Source organism: Thamnophis sirtalis, unplaced genomic scaffold (assembly GCF_051295495.1).
Source record: "Thamnophis sirtalis isolate CommonGarterSnake01/CBP01778 unplaced genomic scaffold, rThaSir2_p1.2 scaffold_6, whole genome shotgun sequence".
NCBI lineage: Eukaryota > Metazoa > Chordata > Lepidosauria > Squamata > Natricidae > Thamnophis > Thamnophis sirtalis.
This window is the reverse complement of record NW_028261386.1, coordinates 110,761,632-110,784,206: the sequence shown is the minus strand read 5'-3', so window position 1 is coordinate 110,784,206 and position 22,575 is coordinate 110,761,632. Positions and strand designations below refer to the sequence as shown.

The following is a 22,575-nucleotide window of genomic DNA, read 5'->3' as shown; positions in this document are numbered from 1 at the left end:
GCAGTTAAAGCAGAGCCCCTTGGGGAAATGAGAGGGGGCAGTCCTGCAGTCAGTCCAGGACAACCTGGAGGTGGCTGAGCTTCCCAGACTCTTCCATGGCAAATTAAGTGTTCTGAGGAGATTGCTTTGTTACTCAGTGGGTAAATACTTCAAGTTAGACCAGCTCAGAAGTAAGCTGGCATAAAAGTTGGGGGCATTGTTGTGAGCTTTTGCGAAAGCCAGTGTGCCCTAAATGTGGTTTTCCAATTGGAGTTTTTTTCCTTGAAATCCTTTCACTTCTCATCCAAGAAGCTTCTTCAGAACTGAAAAAAAACTAAGTCCAGCTGCTTTTTGAAAAGGACCTTTGGGACAACCATGATCTGGATGATTGAGAATCTCCATTGAGAGAATTGAGCCAATGTGGTGCACTGGTTAAATAGTGCCATTCATCTTCTGGATCCATTTCACTCACAGAAGTTTCATTAGTAATTTTGGGCTGGTCGCCCTCAGCTTAACCTTCCTCAGGATGGGGTGGAGGGAATATATATAAGGGCACAGCAATTTTTATTTAAAAAAAACTAAGCTAGCAAGGCATTTCAGCGCTGGAACAGAGGGTAAGTGGATGAGACAGGCAAAGATGCATTAAGGAATGCAATAAATTGTGTACTATCGTTCTCTGATTTTTATCCTGTAGAGCCAAACAAAAAATATCTGCTGCCAACTCGGCAGGGTGTCTGGAAGGGCATCCGGCAAGTAAATGCTCTGCTCCATCTGCTGATTCTATCTCGAATTAAGGGACTACAGGGTCGTAAAAAGGAAGATTTTCGTTAATAAGTTACTGATATGTGGGTTGATTTAAGATATAGAATCTATTGGGATATAGTAAACTACCGGAGTCTTGAAACTGGATATATAAAAATATGTGTAAATGAAGTATTACCTATAAACAAATGCCTTTTCTGTGACAAAGCAAATGTTGTACATTCCAAAGGTCATGTCTCCTCAAACAATATTGTACAACAATTACATAAGGGAGAGGTTAGAGAAGTTCAAAGATTCCTACTTTTATGAGTCAACATAACCTTGACGCTGTTTCTCTTGCGTTATCTTATAATCTAATAATCTCATTAGTTTCTTTTAAAATGTTAAGCATATGTTGGTATGTTAAAAAGAAAAAACTGAAACAGTACTGTAGTTCTTTTATTGGAGCAAGTTAAATACAGAAACAAACATTTAATTTTCCATTATTACAGAACTCTTCTTTTTGGGCCTTATTTTCTTTTTCTAAGTAGGAAAATGGGAGAAATAAAATAGAGGAAACACTTATCTGTAAATATGCTACAAAATGTGTATTATGTTCACCTATAATTAATATACACTGGGTGCTTCAAATTTGTATTTGTTTAAAAAAATATCATTTTTCTTGTCCTGGAAGAGTGATGTGTGTGGGTGGTTGGTGCTCTGAGCTTGGTTGTTTTCTTGCACACGTTTCATTACTTAACTAGATAACATCATCAGGGCTAGAAAGGAGAGGGGTTGCTCTTGGTTTATATGTAAGTGGCATGCTCTGCAAATATGGGAGTGTTGTTTTCTTCTTCTTGGTTCCTTGATTGTTTACTGTTGTTTACTGTTTGTCAAATGGTAAACAACACATCAATCAAGAAACTACCAACTCAACCAAGCGACTAGAAGACTGTTCAAACAATTGTGGTCACTTCTGGAATCATGCCATATGGCTGCCCAGATCACACAGAGCGGCAGAAAGCTCTGAATATCTTCAAAAGGTAAGTATGTGATGCCTGATTGGGGAGGTGGGGATGGAAAAGAGGTCCAAGCCCTGCCGGGACTTGATGGAGATAAAATAGGGGGAGCTGGCAGTGTCCCTGCAATTGGTTGTAAAGGCAAATGACTGCAGCAGCTCTAATTTTGGGACCAGGTTGTAAGCAGCTTACAGGGGTTCCACTGTAACTTCAATCGCTTAGCAACCAGTCATTAAGCAAGGACTATCAGTATTATGCACCTGGAAAATACGATACATGAAGGTGGTTACTCAAAGTCCATAGCATAATATTGACATCTTAATTCCTATTTTTTCAGATATTATGTTCATTAGGATTGTACCAACTCTACTTCCATGAACCCTATAAATTTAGTCTGCGTAACTATAAGCTAAATACTAAGATATGCCATTAACTCTTTAAAATAAATGAGAAATCAAAATGAAAGTTCCCATCTCTGATAGGAAGATGTAAGATGCTTAAGCCTACTTTCAACGCCAAGATCTCTTTAGAATTCATGTTTACCAAGCAAAAAACTGCTTACTTTGGCATTTACTAAGATGTTATAAACAGCATTTTTATTTGGCAATCATCATTTTAGATGGTAAGTTGTAAGACTGGACTAGTTAAACTTATTAACACAAGGTTATTTTAGTGTAATTATTGTTATAATTACAGAAAAAAACTGAGTCAAAAGCAGTATTAACTTCTCTGATCATACAAGGAAGAGTGTTGCAAAGCTATAAACTTGTTTCATATGAGTTACTTGGACTTACTATTTTTGTTTGGCTAGTCTTGGTACGTCTTACAGTAATTATCCACATTTCATTCACTCACAGTATGATGAAGCATACCATTAAAATAAAACAAAAACCTTTGGGGTTTTTCCCAAACAGTTCTTTTATCAGAGAATTGACTCAGATTTATCCAAAGATGAAACCCAGAAGTTAAACTACTATTAAGCATTTTACAAAAGAAAAATGCCTTGCAAATAAATATTTAAAATAAATAAACATAGAAGAATTTAAACAAAAAAATGAACTAAAGAACTTTATTGACATCACAATACATTCAATAGCAATTTAAGAACATTACAGCTGGAAGAGAATGACATATTTCATAGCCTTAGGTAAGCACTACTGTTTTGAAAAATGTAAATACAAAGAATTCCTAGCAAGTACTTAACTCCGAGCAGTGTTTCCAAAAAATACAGCTATTTACAGATCTTTTTGTTAAAAAAGGGGTCAGCTTCCATCTACATAGCCACAACTGTAGCCTCTATAATGAGCCTCTATAATGAGACAAGCCCTTAAAAACTCATGGAATTTTTAAATCATTATGACTAGTGTCATATCATTCCTCAGCGTTTACGACGAGGAGTCATTGATCTGAAAAATAAAGAAAAAGTGGGGAAAATTAAAGGGAAAAGAATCATAAAAAGCATACACGTTAGGCTTAATAACTATATTTCTTTTTTTTAAAGCGATCAAAGGTATCTCCCCATCCCACCAGAAGGATAATCTACAGAAATTAGTTTAATTTGCAAAATATTGATATATATATGTATATATGTTGCAGGCAAACATGAAGAAGAATTGAAATATAAAGAAACATATAAATCAAGCAAAATACTTAAAAGAATACTACCTTGATCGTGATTTAGACTTGTGTTTGCGGCTTGCCTTCTTACCAGACCTTTGAGATTTCTCCACGGACCGTGACCGACTATGCTTTGATTTCTTCGGCTTCTTTTCTTTGCTGCTGCTTCGTGACTCAGAACTGCTCCTTGTGCTAGATTCTGAACCTGAATGCTTTTTGCTCTCTTTGGTAGAACTTTTCTTGCTTTCCTGCCTAGAATCACGTCGTAACATTTTTGAAGACAAAGAATCACTGCGAGAGAAAGTTCTTTCGCTATCTCTTTTTCTTTTTAATCTCTCTTCATGATTGCCAGTTTTACTGTCTTTGTCTTCTTTTTTCTGTTTCTCCTTACGTTTTTCCTGATCTCGCTCCCTCTCCCTGTTCTTTTTTTTATCTTTCTCTATGCTCCTACTGCGTTCCTTTTTTCTTTCTTGAATTTTGCTATCGTGACTATGTTTGTGCCTGTTCCCGCTTATGCTCCTGTGCTGATCTTCACTTTTATGCCTATCTCGACTCCCACTACAAGTGGAATGGCTAGTAAGTCTATCTCTTGAGTGACTATCACTTCTACGTCTCTCCCAGTTTCGGTCATGGGAAGGACTATGATTTCGTCTCCTCTCCCTTCTTTCTATACTCTTGTGTCTACTAGATCTCTGTCTTTCTCTTATTTTACCCCTGCTCCTGCTCCTTTCTCTTCTATTTCTATGTGAATAGCTCCTACTTCTGCTACGCCTAACTTTAGGTGACCTACTGTGACTACGTCTTTTTTTTCTTTTGGGGGAGGAAGAATGTGTAGAGCTGCGACTGCTAGCTGAACTACTACTATAAGATGAACTACTAGCTGTGCTGCTGCTGCTGCTACTGCTGCTACTTCTGCTATTATTACTTGAACTAACACTACTTGAACTTTTTGACCTACTCCTTCCTGCTCTCTCTTTTTCTTTAATCTCTTTTTTGGGTTCGATGTCTGGTGTTATTTCTTTTGGAGACTTTTTCTTTTCACCAAATGCATCCTCCTCCTCAGCTTCTTTCACATCTTCTAGTGGTGAATTGCTGTCTTGCTCCTTACTGGCAAGTTCACTCATCTCCTTTGCAATTCTCTCATTTTGGAGCTTTTCTTCTGTAAAATATGTGCCAAAGAGAAACAGATCCCAAATCATACAAATAAAGTGGAACCGATACATAACTATTTCTATTCTTCTGGCCAATAACAATGTTAAGATAAAATGTGTTAGAATAGTACTTCTTCCACAATTGTTCCATGGCAGCAAAAATCACTGGATGACTCTCTTGAGAACATACAACAGATGCAGGAGAAACCATAACATGATTTCTTACAATTAGTTTACCATAAGTTCAATAGCTTTACTTGGGTATATAGTATTACATAATAAATTAGACCTGTGCAGATCATCTGATTAGGTGGTTGTGAAAGGTCTCTATGGATCTGTATCACTAAGGTATAAAGCAAGCACATAGCATGGCAGGCTATTTCAAGGCCTTATCTATGCATGTGTGCACAAAAGAGGCTGCTGCCCTAACTGCCACATGAAATGCTACACATAGTTAACATATATTAAGAGGTTAAAATAATATTCTATAAGCATAAGAGTCCTTCGCCCTATGCATATACACATACCTTCCAGCTGTTTCTCTAGCAGTAGTTGCTGTTCTCTCTCCTTCCTCCAAAATGCTTCTTGTTTTTGCCTGATTCTGTGTCGTAGTTCCTCATCATCAGTGTCAGATGACTCAGAGCCTCTGTCACTCCTCTCATCGTCACTGTCTCCTGATCCATAACCACCCAGTCCACCTGCGTGCATAAAGCCTAGTCTATCACGAGGAAAGATTAATCCTGGTTCTTAATATTTCTGCAGGGCAAAGAAGAGTTCATATTGCCCATCTTTCACTTCTTCACTGAAGAAGCCACTTATTCTGGAGGAAGTGCCAATGCTGGTTGACTGGAGTGTTCAAGGCCCACACATCTGACCTGCTGTTCAGTATCTGGTTTTACTTCATCCGGAATAGCTTGCCATGTTTTCCAGCAAGCAATCGCTAAGATTACATACTTTCTGCTCAATATGAGTGAAAAAGCTCTTTACAGAGCCAGTACCAAATGCTTAGAATACATCAGCAAGAAAATAGACTCTGAAGTGCAATGCCTAAGATCTATCCTTCAAGATATAGTTACAGTGATTTCAGTCAGCTTCAATATCCAGGGCTTAAAAAGTCCCAATGCCAATCAAATGTCTAGTGTTCAGAAAAGACTGTACATTAAAAAGGTACAGATATGCAATAGGAATGGACTTCTCTTCCCCCAAAAGATAGATCTGAAAAGCTGGTAGAAAGTAATCTTGAGCATCTGGTTCAGAAGCATCTTTACTTTCTTTCCCAGGTTCTTAATTTAAAAATTATTTTCCAAATACATTTAAACTAACAAAAGAATTCATCATAGTGGTCAAATAATATATTTATTTAATGTCACAATAATATGGCAGCATTATCAATTTACACTGACATGCAAAGTTTTTACACAATCTATTACAACATAGGATGCAATTCTGAATTTCATATCTAGCATGTTCTAATATAAAGCACTAGCTATGAGAATTCAAAATATGCATTTTGTTGTGTGGGATTTTTGGCAAGACAAAGTAGTAGTTGTTATTGTGGGTTTTTAAATTTAAACATACACTAACACAGTAAAGTTTAAAATAATAATACAAATCATTCAAGTCCATTGTATTTTAGATACCATATTAGATATCTGACCAAAAACACCCAACCTCCAACCTCAGGGAAGGCTTGCACAGAAAGAATACTACAGTTTTCACAGATTTCAGTATAATTTTGGGGAGATAGGTCCTAAGTTACTTGATGCTTGCCTAATGCATATTGGGTAGTTTCACACTTGTTTCAATACATATTTAGGAATGCAAGCGACAGCTCTCCCCATTAAGTCCCTCTCAAAAATCAGGAGCATACTTACCAAGTCCAGTGAGGGAAGCCAATGCACTGGACTGTGCCAGCTGTTTTGCAGGAGCTTTGTATCACATCAACAACAGGAACAACATGTTAACACAAATAGCCACGTTTTCATAGTCATGAGAGTCTATGGTATTGTTAAATCTACTACTATTGCTGTTTTGTGGAGGAGAGAAAAAACATTAAACACATATCATCCATTGAAAGCCCAGTAATTTCTGGCCATGACTGTTTAGAAATTAATTAAGGGATACAATTAAAAAGGCAGTTCTTTAGAATAAAGCATTAACAGATCAATACATTTTACCTGCAATCAGTATATTAATTTATTCAGTTATATGAAATAAGATTACTGGCTCTTAAAAAAAAAGCTGAATAGCAGGATCACAAAAACATTTAATTATACAAGTTTGACTTATAGGAGTTTTTTTCCTCATCTAAATTTCAACTAGAAAATTCTATTTAAAAACTCAACACAATTTTTAAAAAGTTAAATTGAAAAAATGAAATATTTAATGCTAGAAACTATGCAGAACAACTATATATGATTACAAATGATTTTTTGGAACTTTACATTTAAATTATTTTAGGTACAAATATTATATATGAACATATGCTTATATACTTTAAACTATTACAAGACATGCACAAGGACAATTAATGAACCTATTAGAAGCCTAAACATACCTTTTATTGCTTTACGATGGACATCTTTAGCCACATAATAAATTTCTTCATTGGTGACATCTAGGAGAATTTCTGTCAGCAACATTTTTGTCAGCAACATCTGAACAAATTTAAAGATAAACATTCATTCAGATGCTCAACTACACCAATTCAAGGCATCTCACTTCTTGAAAAAAAAATAGCAAAGGATTTGGTAACAGTAAGATAAACAGCATATTTATGCCAACAATAGTTATATGGCGTCCTATGCAAAATATCAAGTAAAAATATGTTCCACAGTAAATCCTCATTGTAACAGATCTCAGTTTAACACATTTAATGCAACAGATGTATCAGCACACCAATAAAATTTCTATCTAGCAACAGTTGCTTGTTGTCTCCATTAGAATAACTTGACTAAAGAATAGCAGCTTTTCTGAATATTTAAGGATGAAATCTTTAACTGCTTTACTTCAATAATGGTTAACAATCAAAAGAAACCTAGTTAAGCTTAAATATATTTCTTTCAAATTACAAATTGATAATTACATTTTATCAATTAAGTTTAAAAAATTAAAATTTAATACGAAATTATTTTTCTTAACTATGGCGCCTATTATATCAACAGTCAAATGTATGGTAAATACAGTGATCCAAAAATGAATTGTACCATCTGAAAATCCTTTTCTTCCTCTGTCATTTCTGGTTCACTCTGCTCCTCATGAGCAGTTGGAGATGGGCTTCTGGTGACTTTTCCACTACTTATAGCCTCTACGTTATCAAAATCCTCTTCTTCATCACTATCCTATAAAACAAGAAATGTAGCTCTTCAACAAGGAACTTTCATCTTTCAAATGTTGACTAGTCACACTGACAAAATCAAAAAAGATATTGATGCAAAAGGAAATGACAAGGTTAAGGTCTATTTTGCCTGATCAAGACTGCCTGACACGTTCCATCATTTTGCCAAAACAAAGCCAGTATTTTGGGCAGGACCTTGTAATTAAAATTACCCATCTGCTTTAGAAGCCTGACAAATAAGGAAAAGTATGGACAAACTACTGCCTGTGCTACCAACATTGTTGGTAAAATACAACTTTATTTTCTAAAAAAATATTAAAATGAAGCATTTTAAATATGCAAACATGTACATACTGTGCAGGAATTTTCCCACTTACAAATTTACTTTTCTGTGGTAACCGAGGTCCACCCTCTTCTCCTGGTTCTGTAATTTCCTTCTTTTCCTTTTTAGACAGTTGAGAACGCTGCTGTTCCATTCTCTCTTTTTCTAGCTTCTTCTGTTTTTCCCTTTCCATCTTCTCTAAGCCCTCACGAATCCAAGCGGGTAGTGTTCTACGTTTAACAGCATCTACAGCATCATAAAATAAATTACTTAATAAATGCATACTTTCTGAGCCCTATCAGGGTTTTTAAAAGTTAACCGTCTCTAATAAGTTTTATAATTCTTTCCATGGGCCATATCGGAGAACATTTGTTAGGCTGTAGCTGAAGGTCCATAAGTTGTTCTATTTAAGATGAAGCACAGATAAGTGAAATTAAGTACAGTACACATAACTCCATTATGGGACGTGGCACTCAGTGACCAACAACATGTATTTTCAAAATGTGTGTATCACGTACATTAAACTAAATATACTGAAGACATACCAATTTGAGGGGGTTCCTGTTTCACGGGCAATGTGATTGGTGATCGCTGGCGGTCTCTAAATGCTGGCCTTTCCCTTCGATTTTGAGGAGGTGCAGGAGGTGCTGGAGGTCCTGGAGGCCCTGGCGGTCCAGGCTGCCAGTAAGGTGGATGAAACCCACCTTGAGGTGGACCAAAAGTGGTCCCATGCTGAAAAAGTAATGAAGTTCATTTTTCTTTAACTCAATGCTACAGATTCCCCTAACAGTTTCTCAGTAAAAAGGTGAAATGGAAAAGAAAAGAGGAAAGGAAAAGAAAAGAAAAAAGGACTGTATCTTCTAGAAAGTCTGGAGTACTTTAGGGAGAACGCAAAGATTAATGAAACAAAAAAGGGATTTTTACCATTTAAAAAGCAATTTTGTAAGAGAAGCCCATGCTGTATTACACTATGACATTAGAAAGTTTTAAGAGCAATATATAATATACTGGAATCTTCCATTGAGGAAATAGAGACCCAAGAGATTTATAGGAACATAAATTTTTTATTTTATTGAGGGTTTGGCATTTATTTGTAGGTCATCAGGATATACCTAATATTCTTATCTTATTTTTCTGAAGTAATTTTGACAGGCATAGGGAATTAAATCACATGCATTTCTAATAAGCTTATGATATTATATGGTTTTTGTATTATATAAATGAATTGTCATGCATGTCCAAGCAAACAAATCTAAGTAAATTATTAGGTCAAATTCTCATGATCAATTCTCACTTCTAAGCAAAAAGTAGCATATTTTATTTAAGTAAGTAAATAATCTCTTTATGGTTAAAGGATATGTTTAACATCAGAAATAGAGCATGATATGCATGAAAAAACATTGGTTTTTTTTAATTGAAAGATAATTGTAAGAAAACTACCCATACTCTTTTTAAAGGATTTGTACAATCAAGCAATTTTTAACTTTTTTTAAAAAAAAAAGTATTTGCATATTACTGAAATTGAGTATAACTGTTTTTCAGAGTATGTGTGAGAAGGGAACATGCATTCTTTTAAACATGAATCATGATTTCAGAAAGTAAAATCTACTCATTATCAGAAATAAAACGATCTAATGTTTTCCTAATGATTTGGGTTTTAAGTGCTATCAGCTCTTCTGGAAATGTGGATTTAAGAAATGAAATCATTTCAGTTGTGGGGTGTGATGTTAGTTTGTGTCCTCGCAATGCACCCTGGATAGCACAGTCGTGTGACCCAAACGACTAGCAGCAATTGGCAGCCAGGCTACATTGAAGAATTGGCAGTTAACGACAGTTGGCAACCAGGCATCTTTGTAGAACTTCTGGCTCTCTATATACATGGCAAGGGATTAAAATCTACTCCTGCCTGGTGGCTCCCTGTCTTGAGCCATATTGCACCATCAGCTCTACGACGACAGGAATGCAACAAAATTATCTAACAACTTTGACAACACACAGTGAAAAGCCACATGGACTGCTGAATGCCCAGATACAGGCAGTTACATAGATGACCCTACACAAAAGGTGCCAGGTTTTGACCTTCCTCGCCAGCTTTGGTCAACTCTGAACAGGATCCGTGTGTGACTGTCGTGCTCCTCGACAAAATATCCATCACATTGGGTAGTCTGTATATTAACATTAGAACTGCTATAAATCCATATATTTTCCATACACTAAATAAATAAAATATTTCAGTTGCATGTTGTTACTGTTAAAAGAAAAGCTGCTACAGAAAGCTAGTCAATCATGTCATTGTTCCACCTTCCCTAAATTATATCTAATTGTTAGATAGTGTATATATCAAAGTGGCTAAAGGTGTATGCATCATGATTCTTCATCAATTGTGTCTTCAATCTCAGTTCCATTAATACATCAATGTGGGTCTATGGGATGGGATATACTTTATTCAAAACTTCAGATGACCAATCTACCAAATTATAGTTTGCAACTTTTAACAAACTATATAAGGACATAAAAATTAACTTATTATGAACAGTCTCTTCATTTACTTTGTAAATATCTATGAAATGTAACGCCAACAGTTAGTATAGCACTAACACATAATTGAGAAAAATGTAGCCATACCTTGTGCTCCTGAAACAAATACACTTAATGCTGTCTAGGTCATACCAAGGACTTCATTCATAAATATAACATCCAGAAACATGCACAGATAACAGATGTGCAGAAATTCTCATGCCCCACTCTCCTTTCAATCTAGAGACTAATTCTCTACTTTCACCAAAATGAATGGGAATGCCTAGGTATATCAAAGGGATCCAGTGTGTTTTTTAACTAACTAGCCCAAAATAGATGAAATAAATAAAATTGTATTCTACAGTTCTGATTTAACTCCAATTTCAGAATGGCTAAAGATGTATGCATCATGATTCTATACAACATTTACATTTATGTTAACTTTTGTATTTTTTATACATAATTTTATTTACAAAAGTATTATTTATTCAGAAAATAGGGAGAATCTCAACATATTTTCAGGCTTATTTTCTTAGTTTTAGTAATAAGTAATTAATCTCATCATTGTGATGTCAATATATTTCTCCTTTACAAAACATGAATCTGTTTTATATAAACACAGCTATCCCTTATATATTTTTAATATATAAATATCACATGGGAAGTTCAAAAGCAAAACAAAAACAAAAAGGCACCCCCCAAAAAAAACTTAGTAAAAAGTATAAAAGCAGATAAAAGGAAGTATCATGTAAATAAAATTTACATTTGCCTGCAGTTGAACTTTCTCTGACCTTTCATAAGTGATCCCAAACAGAACACATCACACTAATCCAGTGTAGCTCAACATATGTACAGTATCACAGCCAATCTGATAAAGAATACAGTTGATAGAACAACTAATTGAGCTGTTTGTAATGTTTGTAAACAAATCTATTTTAATAAACAAGTAAACTCTGTTGAAATCTGCTTTAGAGCAATGCTGCCGGAACTCCACATGCTTATATTAAAATAACAAAAGTTTCACCTGATAGTCAAACTGGTTCACTGGCCCCATTGCAAAGTTATCAGGTGGTGGTCCCCCAAAGTTGTGATTATTTTGATTAAATATATGCCTGTTGTCAGGGGCAAATTCCCCACTGTCCTGACTGTTACTGTCTTCAGATGGAGGAACAATATCCATTGATCCAGGGGCTGGAGGAATCCAGGGCTGATCTGGAGGCGGATGAGGCGGCTGGTGGGGGATGTTCCATTCTGTTTTGATGTCATAACAAAAAAAATGTTAATAATCATTTTAATCAGTGTTTAATCAGCCTGTATTGATTTTTATAATGAAGGATGTATCATCAAACATATCTGGTTTTCATTTTTGTATGAACCCAAATTATGTTTAGTAGTCCTTTGTATGAACAGTATTTAAGCAAACCACATCTATTACAGGGAAAGTCTATATTATATCAGCTAATTTCCCCCCTCAATCTGGTCTTTTAGATCTGAAATGCAATTTCAAGGATAAAGAATTTAGAATTTAGAATTTTATTAGAATTTGTAGGCCGCCCTTTTCCCTGAGGGGACTCAGGGCGGCTCACACAAAAACTGGGAAAGGGGAATACAGACATTAGGACAAAACATGTAATAAAATAGCAAGCAACATACACACATCATTCGGGCGGGGTAACTATCCTATCCCCAGGCCTGACGGGCGAGCCAGTTCTTCAAGGCTATGCGGAAGGCCTGGACGGTGGAGAGGGTACGAATCTCCACGGGGAGCTCGTTCCAAAGGGTCGGGGCTACTGCTGAGAAGGCCCTCCTCCTTGTAGTTGCCAGCCGACACTGGCTGGCCGATGGAATACGGAGGAGGCCTAATCTATGAGATCTTATCGGTCGTAGGGATGTAATTGGCAGAAGGCGGTCTCTCAAGTATCCAGATCCACTGCCATGTAGGGCTTTATGGGTGATTAATAGCACCTTGAAGCGCATCCGGAGATCAACAGGTAGCCAGCGCAGCTCGCGGAGGATAGGTGTTATGCGGGTGAATCGGGGTGCACCCGCAATCACTCGCGCGGCTGCATTCTGCACTAGCTGAAGTCGCCGGATGCTCCTCAAGGGCAGCCCCATGTAGAGCACATTGCAGTATTCCAGCCTAGAGGTCACAAGGGCCCGAGTGACTGTTGTGAGAGCCTCCCGATTCAGGTAGGGTCGCAACTGGCGCACCAGGCGAACCTGGGCGAATGCCCCCCTGGTCACAGCCGTTAAGTGGTGGTCAAATGACAGCTGTGGATCCAGGAGGACTCCCAAGTTGCGAACCCTCTCTGAGGGGTATAAAATTTGACCCCCCAGCCTGAGTGGTGGAATAATAGCCAAATCTTTGGGAGGGAAACACAACAGCCACTCGGTCTTTTCTGGGTTGAGCACAAGCTTGTTCACCCTCATCCAGTCCATAACGGCCTCAAGACCCCGGCTCATCACGTCTACCGCTTCATTGAGTTGGCACGGGGCGGACAGATACAATTGAGTATCGTCCGCATATTGATGGTATCTAATCCCGTGCCTGCGGATGATCTCTCCCAGCGGTTTCATGTAGATGTTGAATAGTAGGGGGGATAAGACCGAACCCTGAGGCACCCCATAATTTAGGGGCCTAGGGGACGATCTCTGCCCCCCCACTAACACCGACTGCGACCTGTCCGAGAGGTAGGAGGAGAACCACCGTAACACGGTGCCTCCCACTCCCACCTCCCGCAGTCGTCGCAGAAGGATACCATGGTCGATGGTATCGAAAGCCGCTGAGAGGTCAAGGAGGACCAGGATGGAGGAACGTCCTTCATCTCTGGCTCTCCAGAGATCATCCATCAATGCGACCAAAGATAAGAATAATCTCCCACATCAAAGAAAATATTGATGTCAAATAAAATGGATGTGAGCTACAAAAGCTATGTAATAATATATTTATTAGTGTTTAAGTTGCCACAAAATTCTTGTTTATGCTGGCACAATATCCCTTTGGAGAATAATTATTTATGTCAGCATCTCCAGCTATTGTGGATTATCACTTTCAGCATCTTCAGTGAATATAACCAATGGCAATTCTGGATATGGTTGACAAAGTAGTAGTTCAATGAATCTGGAGAACACTTTCTAGAGATCAACTTTAGTTGAAAAAAGAGGCCCAAAAGAATGTCATTTTTTGTAGAAACTGGTTATCTTACACAGCAGAAATTGATGACTTTATGGTACTCCATGTTTCTGAAGCCCAACTCACAAGAGTCCTAGCAAGTATAGTAAAATAATGGATATCAGAAATTGAAGTTCAATCAAATTGTGAAGCCACAATTTTTTATGTTACAGAATATGGACATATTTAAAATTTTAAAATAGTAAGACCAGCTGCTGCAACATCATCACAATATTTAAAATGACTATATTGTCTTCTTCCAGTGAACACTTTGAAAAACCTGTTCTATAATTGGTACAATTAATCCTAAAATGACAAAAAGTCAGGAAGAATAACGTTGAATGCTAAGATATCAACGGACACACACACACAAACAGCCCAAAGAGAACAAGCCCAGTTTTTGCAAGTTCTTTAAAAGGCATGCAGGTATTTGTATAAAATAAATCATAAACATGACAATGTGCAACTTGTCTGAAACAAGTTGGCTGACCCAGTGAAAAATTTCCTCACATCTATGTTACCATAAATTGATATTATGTCCCATTTGAAGATGAACTGCTCTTTGAAATACTATTGTCTAAAATGTATTTTTAAAAATTGATTCAATTGCTTATTGCAATCTTTTTACAGTACATATATTCCTTTATCAAGGGTAGTTTCTGCTGTAAATTTCTGTTCAATTCAAAAACCAATGAATATTCTTTACTTTCACTCAGAAAGATAATTTGTTTTTTGTTTTTTTTTATTTAAGCAGCAGAAACTGTTTCAATGAATACTATTCTAAAATGCTTTTGGGAGCAAGCATTGAACTGAATAAAATTATTGGGGAACTATGAGAATAACTCTGTCCTATTGGTTTATTGCTAATCCTTTTCAATTTTTATGCCTGCCTAAACAACTTTGAATTTATGTAACCTTTCTAATAATTTGTAGTATAATCAAATTACAAAGCTTGATTTTCAAAGCATTTGCAGATTATTTTCTGATCACAATCTGAATCAATATATGAAGTTGGAGGCAGGGAAATCCATAAGAGATCATATATCTTTATAAGCAACAGTTACTTGGGAGAATCAAAGGTTCTTGTTCTTCCCATAAAAGAAAAGAAATTTTGTCCTAACTCAATTTTGGCCAGTAACTAAATCAGATTTAATTTGTAGTAGTGCTCTTGTAAGAATGTTATCCACAACTAGGAAGATTCCAAGTGCAGTGAAAAAAAAAAGGACCAACAACATACCTGGCTGCCACATCCTGTTGAAATTTGGATCATTCTGAAAATTACCATGGTTGTTTGGACCAGGTTCCATTCCTGTCATCTCCTGGCCATTTGGCATCATTCCTTGCTGTTCTACTACACCCTGCTGGCCTGACGCTTCCCGCTGAGCAATCCATGCCTGAGCTAATGCAGCCCAGTCAATTTGGCCTAGAAACAGAATCAGATTTTCAATATATAGATTTCCACAACACAACCAAGAATTGAATTTTATTCATACTCCAATCCTCCATTTTAAAAAATCTGCATCATTTATGGCTATATTTTGGAGGCCTCTAAACATTCATACCACACCACACATAGCAATTCTCTGCTGACCTAATGAGAAATTTGAGCTTTTCTGAATTAAGAACTTAGTACTGAAAAAAATATCCAAAGCTTTATAACTCAATCCTGAACATGGGCCAGTTTCAGCGTATTTTAAAAATGTAAGCACCTATATGAACATTCAGATATAAACTGATATCCCATGAGAGTGAATGAATGAAAGAGATAAAAAGAGAGAGATCACTGACATAGATGTGCTTTTTTCTTCTTACTCTTCTACAAAACACTACTTCTGAAAGAAATAATTGTACTAGACAGGCAAACAGAGTATTGGTTTATTGCAACAATGTAACAATTAACAGAACTGGAACACTGGCCTCAAGTTAGTACATCCAGACCTGCTGGATATAATGAATATATAGACTATTTATTCTTTTCTACTTTCTTGTTTTATAAAAGAATAAAAAGCTATTAAAACATAACAGAAAGATAGCATAAGCATATAAAGGAAAAGGCATGCATGTAACTTGTTTGGCTAAAATAAAGCACATTTTAAAGAAAAGGAAGAGATCACACCACTTGCAGTGAGTGGGCCCAACATTTCTTAAGAGTATGGGGATTTTAAATAGCAAAATGGGTGACTTAAGCTTCTTGGAGTATCAGGTTGCTCCTTTTTGCCCTTTTGCCCTTAACTCTATCATCAATAAATAAAAGGGGGAAAAAGAGGAACCTCCAATTCTAGATATGTGTCACAACATTATTGAATATATTCTTTCCAAGCCTCAGAAGTCAAGTTTAAAAAAAAAAAAACACCAAAAAATTAGTAAAGTTCCTGCCACAAGAAAGTTGCCCACCTCATCTTAAAGAAGGAGCTCATTAACTTTTTGCCATCAAACCTACCTTAATGTAATGAACTATATAGAAAACAATACAATGAAACTTCGGAGAAAGGTGGGTTTGTTCTAATAGTGTAACTAAAAGGTTCTTAATACCTCCTCTGGGTTCAGTCTGCACCTCCTCCCCGAGGGAGGTACACCTCACTTTTTAAACAACCCTGTCTTAAAGGGGTAAGGATCAAAGAGCAAGAAACTCTTTTAACCAGCTTCTACCGGTAAGCACGCACTTGGGCAAAATACTGAACAATTTAAAATTTGTTTGAAGACTATAAAATGAAGAATACCTCAAATTTAAAAGAGAAAAGTGTTTAGAAAGTTTACAATATAATGTGTTTTGAAAATATGGTTTTTGAGAATCACCAGAACTTTTATTATGCATAAGATTTAAGATTTATCACCTCAAATAGTCTTTCTGTATTTCTCAGTATTGTTACATATAAACAGCTGACATAGATATTATAATAGTTCAAAACACCTTCATTGTATATTAGCGAGTTGGGAAATGCTCATTGGAAGAAGATGTTTTTTAAGAATTTCAATAAAAGCATGCTGGGATAGAGAATAAATCATTAGCTCAGCACATATTGCTGCTTACCAGCATTTTCTCCTATTCACTTAAGAGTCTAAAGGAGTACTTACAAGCAATATAGAAGCAATCTGTAAAATTTTCAAAAGATTGTAAACACTAAAGAGTAGTTTGTTGGGTTTTGATTTAACAGGTGGGGTTTTTTTGGTGAACTCATCACTAGCAATCTTTTCTATGTGAATGAAAGAGAAACACTCTAACCCAGTTTATAAAATGTGGAGTTAACTTTAATGCTGAAGGCACAATCACAGCTATTTACTTACTTGGGTCTTGCTGATGCTGAAATGACTGCATCCATTGTTGCTGATTCAAAGGCCACTGTTGCCAAGGCTGCCCACCTTGATCCCACATCTTTAATTATTTATATGTACTCTATTGGAGCAAAAATAACATTTCAAATTTGAGTACAAGCTTCACTTAAGCCATTCAACTGTGTACAGTGACATCCAACCTTTTCTAAACTACCCATTCAAAACTATCCAAGCCTTGTTTCAAAAGATTTTTTATGATATTCTTGTAATCAAAACATTCCACAGAAATTATATAGGATTTCCCTGAAATTTGCAACATCAAACAAAAATATTTGAATGTAAGTATTTTACCATTCTGATTGCAAAAATTGTCTATCAAATGTAAAGTGCTACAAGGTCTGCTATCCTGGATTGACCTTCAGAATTTAAAAGCCATAAGTTTTAGTTTCCAATTATTTTAATTTGATTTTCTACTATATTTTTTAAACAGCCATCATTTATACAAAAATCTTTGGAAAACAGAAAGAATAAGTAGAAAAAAACATTTACTGGGGCTAACAATGTCAACTATACTTTACTTTGAGTCACACCATTTTAGCTCTGTGGCCTTATATATCATAAAAGCAAATCTGATAACCATTAACCAGATAATCACTGTTAGAAAATTATTTTCTCCTCTCTTCACATGGTTCCTATGCAGATTACACAACTCTGAACAATGCTACATCACATTTTATATAGTATAAAAAATTAATTTTCAATCCCTTTGCACCATTAAATACCGCATTCAGAATACATGAAATACAATGTTTTATTTGGTATACAGACTTTTCTGGCAAATAGGCACAAATCTGCAAAGTTATCCTAATATAATCTTTCTTACATATTTGTTTTATAATTTCACATATTGCCCATTATCTTTTAAAATCATATTCAAATGGCCTAGTTTTCTGGGTTCCACTACAGAAGTTTTATCATGGAATTCAGGCTCTATTTGATTGTAAGGCATATTTGTTATGCACCTCTAATTATCAAAATACTACTTTATCCCAGAATTTGCTCATATCTGTGAATAAAGCTTTGGTGGATATATAAAGTGTTTTAACACCCAGAAGAATCAAGAACAATACTATAACTCCTATGATATAAAACATAGCTGCAATGCCACAATGTCAGTATTTATGATTTTGTCCTCTCCCTCTTGGTGGCATGCACTTTCTCTTTGTATTTTTGCAGCAAACCAAGGACTCACCTAAAATATCCCTCCCCAAAAGATTATAACTAAATATGTGCCACAACATGCACATTACTAGATGCCTACAACTTTAAAATCTTTAACTTCCTGCTTCCACTTTCCATTTTTATGGGAGATAACATCAAATTTGGATGCAATAGACAACATTTGGGCCTGCACACCTCCCTGAATTAATGGAGAAAATCTGTTAAATCTAGATTTTATGCTTCAGGAAAGTTTTGAAATAGGCAGGTTATTGGGAAAATCAGTAACAGCAGAAAGTGCTGAGAAAATTGAAGTAGTAGAAATGTAAAATTCTTAAGTTGAAGAGAAAATCTTCAAACATTTAAGCAAGAACACACATTCCAAAAACTATAGCCACTTCTAGCAATTTTCTGTCTATAAATAAATTACTTTTCTTTATTGGTCCAACAGACCACACTGGTACACAAGACATTAAATATAAGCTAAGAATAGGACAAAAAATCTGCTGCTGATGTTATCTAGTCTAGTAACGAAACATTCAGAAACTAAACTGAAACAAACTTGGAAAGGAAACAACTGCCAAAATAATATTGTGCATATACAGTAATTGCACGCAAGAAAAAAATCCCTTAGTTCATGCTATTGTCATTTATGATAGTTCTCTTAGAGACTGGTTCAACATATCACAATGTTTCTTTACAAAAAAAAATAACAATAAACTTAATATAAAATGCCTTCAATTTACTGAACATTGGATGGAAATATGGTAAATGAAGTTTGTAAGGGCAAAAACCTCTTAAGCACCACATACATATTTTCCTAACATAGTATAATCAGGAAGCTTCAGAAATAATGACAGATTCATGCAAAAGCATCAATGAATCTAAAACAAATACAGGTAGTCCTCAAATTACAATAGTTCATTAGTGACCATTTGAAGCTACAAGAGGTATGATAAAAATGCAGGATTGTCATGGTCATGTGATCTAAATTTGAATGCTTGGCAACTGGTTCATATTCATGACAGTTACAGCATCCTGTGGTCATCTTTGATATGATCATCTTTTGCAACCTTCTGACCAGCAAAGTCAATGGAGACAATTGTATTACTAACTTTACAACTGCAGTGGTTTACTTAATGACCATGGCAAGAAAGGTCATAAAATGGGGCAAAACTCACTTAACAAATGTCTTGTTTAGCAACAGAAATTTTGAGTTCAAATATGAAAAGTTGAGGACTGCCTGTATTTCTGATTTCGTTTAGAAATTCTAAGTAAAAAATAGTCCCCTCCACCACTGATGAGTATTCCTATTAAGCATTATTTTTAAAAACATATTCTGAGAAATGTACAGTCTGAAATATGATATGAAAATGGCATTACATTACAAAGTTATAAATATGACATGGATACCTACAATACATCTAATTATGCTGCTTTTGTTTACAACACCAACATTTCTGAAAGTAAATTGACCAAGGTTATTTATTCTACTAAAATGACAAATCTGTTAGTCACCTGCAGCCCACAAGGAAAAACAGGGGGACCTAATCTAGAGACAACTAAAGGAATGGTTGCTTTACAACTTAGCTTGTTTCTCATCTTTTGCTTTTGTTACCTTTCGTACAACTGAAGTGAGGTTATCACTTTTTTCAGTCATTATGGATTGGACTCCCTGAACTGGCGAAGACAGAATCCCACTCTACATTTTGAAACCAAAATCCAGACCCAGAGAAGTTCTATTGTTTCATAGGTTTCATATTAGGTTCGGCAAACTACTTCCAATAGTTGTCAGCCTGACCATTTTTGGGCCGTCCAGGGACTAACAGAAGACAGCAGCTCTTTTTGTTGTACGTCACACACATCCTCTAATGCAGAATTTCAGGTACTATTTAAATCATTTATGGACAGGGGGTTCCTATTGAAACTGGAAAAAGCCTCCTGCTGAATAAACACCCATAGGGTGAGACTAACCACATCAGAATATATATATTAAGTAGAAGTTCTTTTATTCCATTGCGAGACACACACACACAACTTTTACCCATCTCCTAGTTATCAGCAATGCCGCACAAGGTCGGCCCAGCATGTTTACAACACAATGTGAGAGCGCTCCTGGCTCCTGGCCTTCTCACGTGGCAACCATGGCAACAGAACTAAGCCGTCGCCCCAAGTGTCAATCCAGGCTATTTATCCCGTTGAGATTAGGGGCCCTCAACGCACGCGCACATGAGGCTCGTATAACGAGCCCAATCTCAGCCCGCCGCCTGGATAGTCCAGCAAGATCAGGGCGCATGCGCACAACAGGGATCAGGTTTTTCCTCTCTCCCCGCCTTCCCCGCCCCTACCCCCCCGCCCGCAGCCCGGTTACGACTACCGCGAATGCGCCTGTAAGGAAACGATCGGCCACCCGGAGAAGTGAAGTAAACTAGCGCCCTCTCCACCAGGTTCTTAATCCGAACCCAGAGCACCAGCCTTGCATCTTCTTCCCCACCCCCTTTTGCCTCGCCGCAGCGAGCTCCGCCTTTTCGGAATTCAGCGCCGAATCCAAATGGTGGTGGAAGAATAATCAATTATCCGGCTGCCTTCCTCCTGTTCTCAAACGCAGCCGCTACGCAGGCAGTTACTCACCCTGCCCGCGCCTTCTGCGCTGACCGGTAACACTCGCAGCGCTTCGGCTGCCCCCGTCCCTCCGGTTAGCTTTGCGTTAACCACACAAAATGGCGCCCGCTGTCACTCACCCGGAATAGCAAGCTTACGTCACTGCAACCCGGCGGAGAAAACTCTGCCCTTTGAGTCTATCCGCCATCTTAAGTCAGGGCGGAGGCGTTAGACCGAGAGACATCTGGAGGGGAAGGGTTCCGATTGCTCCTCTAACGGCAGCAGCTGATAGAAATGATAGTACAAAGATCTGGGAAATTTACCCAGCCATGGCATTAGAATCTCCGAGGGTTAGAAAGAAGAGTCGTTTTTAACTCAGTTTTATTTTAATTTTTTTGTTTGCCAACAAGTGAAAGTTTCGCACAAGCGCCTGGCTGAAAGTGCTCTGTGGGCGCCATTTTTACTAAGGACGAGGAGCTGCTTATTGACGCATGCGCAACGCTACCTTTAGCGTTTCAGTCCGCACCGTCGAAACAGAGATTGCTTGTGTCCTGGCTACAGTCTTCCGCGTTTTTAAAACGAGTTTAATACCGGCTGCAAAAATCTGCACATCCGCTATTTAGCAAGCAAAGAGATTGGTTTTTGTTGCCATCTTCTGATTATCCGAATTTTAGTAGCTTTAAGCACTTAAGTGTAAATATTAGACACTAGATGGGTTTTTTAAAGACACAGCGAGGCTTAACTTCTAAAAAAAGCGTGCATCGCGTGAAAACTACATCTATTTTAGTGTTCCTTTAATTAATACACTTTCCTTGAGAAACGAGCTGTATACTTGAAACTTAGACTTGGTATAACTTTGTCACTTTAAATGTACATTAATCAGCATACATTGAAATGAAATTTCGTTGCATATAGCTCTCAAAAGTGTCACCACCTCCAATATACCATACATAGATATGATTATACTAACACGTATGACAAGAGAAACAACAGTCAACATCCAAATAATCTTTCTGGCATAATTGTTTTTAGTCTATTTGCAGTAATGTTTTGGGATGCTTTAGTATTTAAAAGAGTAAAGACATGATAATGGAATAATTTTGTGAACAGCAGAATAATCAAAACTCAAATGCTTCTTGTGAGTGGAAATTACCATGGCATGTTTCAGACAGCTCCCACCCATTTTAAGGCAAGGAGAACAGCCAGTGTCCACTTTCTAAAGTAAACTTTTCTAAAGGTTTAGAACTGTTCAATATGTATGTGTATTTAATGAAATGCTTCTCCAACCTTGGCAACTTTAAGACTTGTGGACTTCAACTTCCAGAGTTGAAGTCCACAGGTCTTAAAGTTGCCAAGGTTGGAGACCACTGCATTAGTGCAACAAAACGTATGCTATAACCATCAGTCTAATTGTTGCCTCTGTACTGTATTGTTTAATCACTGTATACTATATACTGTACAGTATACAAACTATACATTGTGTATAGACTTCTAGACAATATAGACTTCAAGACAGAACATTGCCCAGGGTATACCATCATGCAGTAGTCTATATTCATACTTCATCAGTAATTGCATGACCTCTGTAGATGCCATACACTAAATAAATCCATAAATAGCTATATAGA

At 36.8% G+C, this 22,575-nt stretch overlaps 1 protein-coding gene across 1 annotated transcript; it reads right to left on the bottom strand.

Annotated features, from left to right (window-relative positions):
* Positions 1–2,794: 2,794 nt before the first annotated feature.
* Positions 2,795–21,089, bottom strand: PNISR (PNN interacting serine and arginine rich protein). Its single transcript, XM_014051830.2, has 12 exons — positions 20,978–21,089; positions 17,141–17,249; positions 15,093–15,278; positions 11,708–11,934; positions 8,712–8,898; positions 8,222–8,412; positions 7,714–7,848; positions 7,065–7,164; positions 6,382–6,435; positions 5,035–5,205; positions 3,405–4,515; positions 2,795–3,145 (listed from the first exon to the last, which is right to left on the bottom strand). The coding sequence occupies exons 2-12, from the start codon at positions 17,226–17,228 to the stop codon at positions 3,118–3,120; spliced, it is 2,478 nt and encodes an 825-aa protein (XP_013907305.2). The 5' UTR covers positions 17,229–17,249; positions 20,978–21,089; the 3' UTR covers positions 2,795–3,117.
* Positions 21,090–22,575: the final 1,486 nt, after the last annotated feature.

What these genes read in the sequence shown, in the direction of transcription:
- PNISR (XM_014051830.2), bottom strand. Translation starts at nt 17,228, where the DNA reads ATGTGGGATCAAGGTGGGCAGCCTTGGCAACAGTGGCCTTTGAATCAG. An exon ending in TACCACAGAAAAGTAAATTT is followed by an intron (nt 7,849 to 8,221) that starts GTAAGTGGGAAA and finishes CTTGTTTTATAG; the next exon opens with GATAGTGATGAAGAAGAGGA. An exon ending in GCTAGAGAAACAGCTGGAAG is followed by an intron (nt 4,516 to 5,034) that starts GTATGTGTATAT and finishes CATATTTTACAG; the next exon opens with AAGAAAAGCTCCAAAATGAG.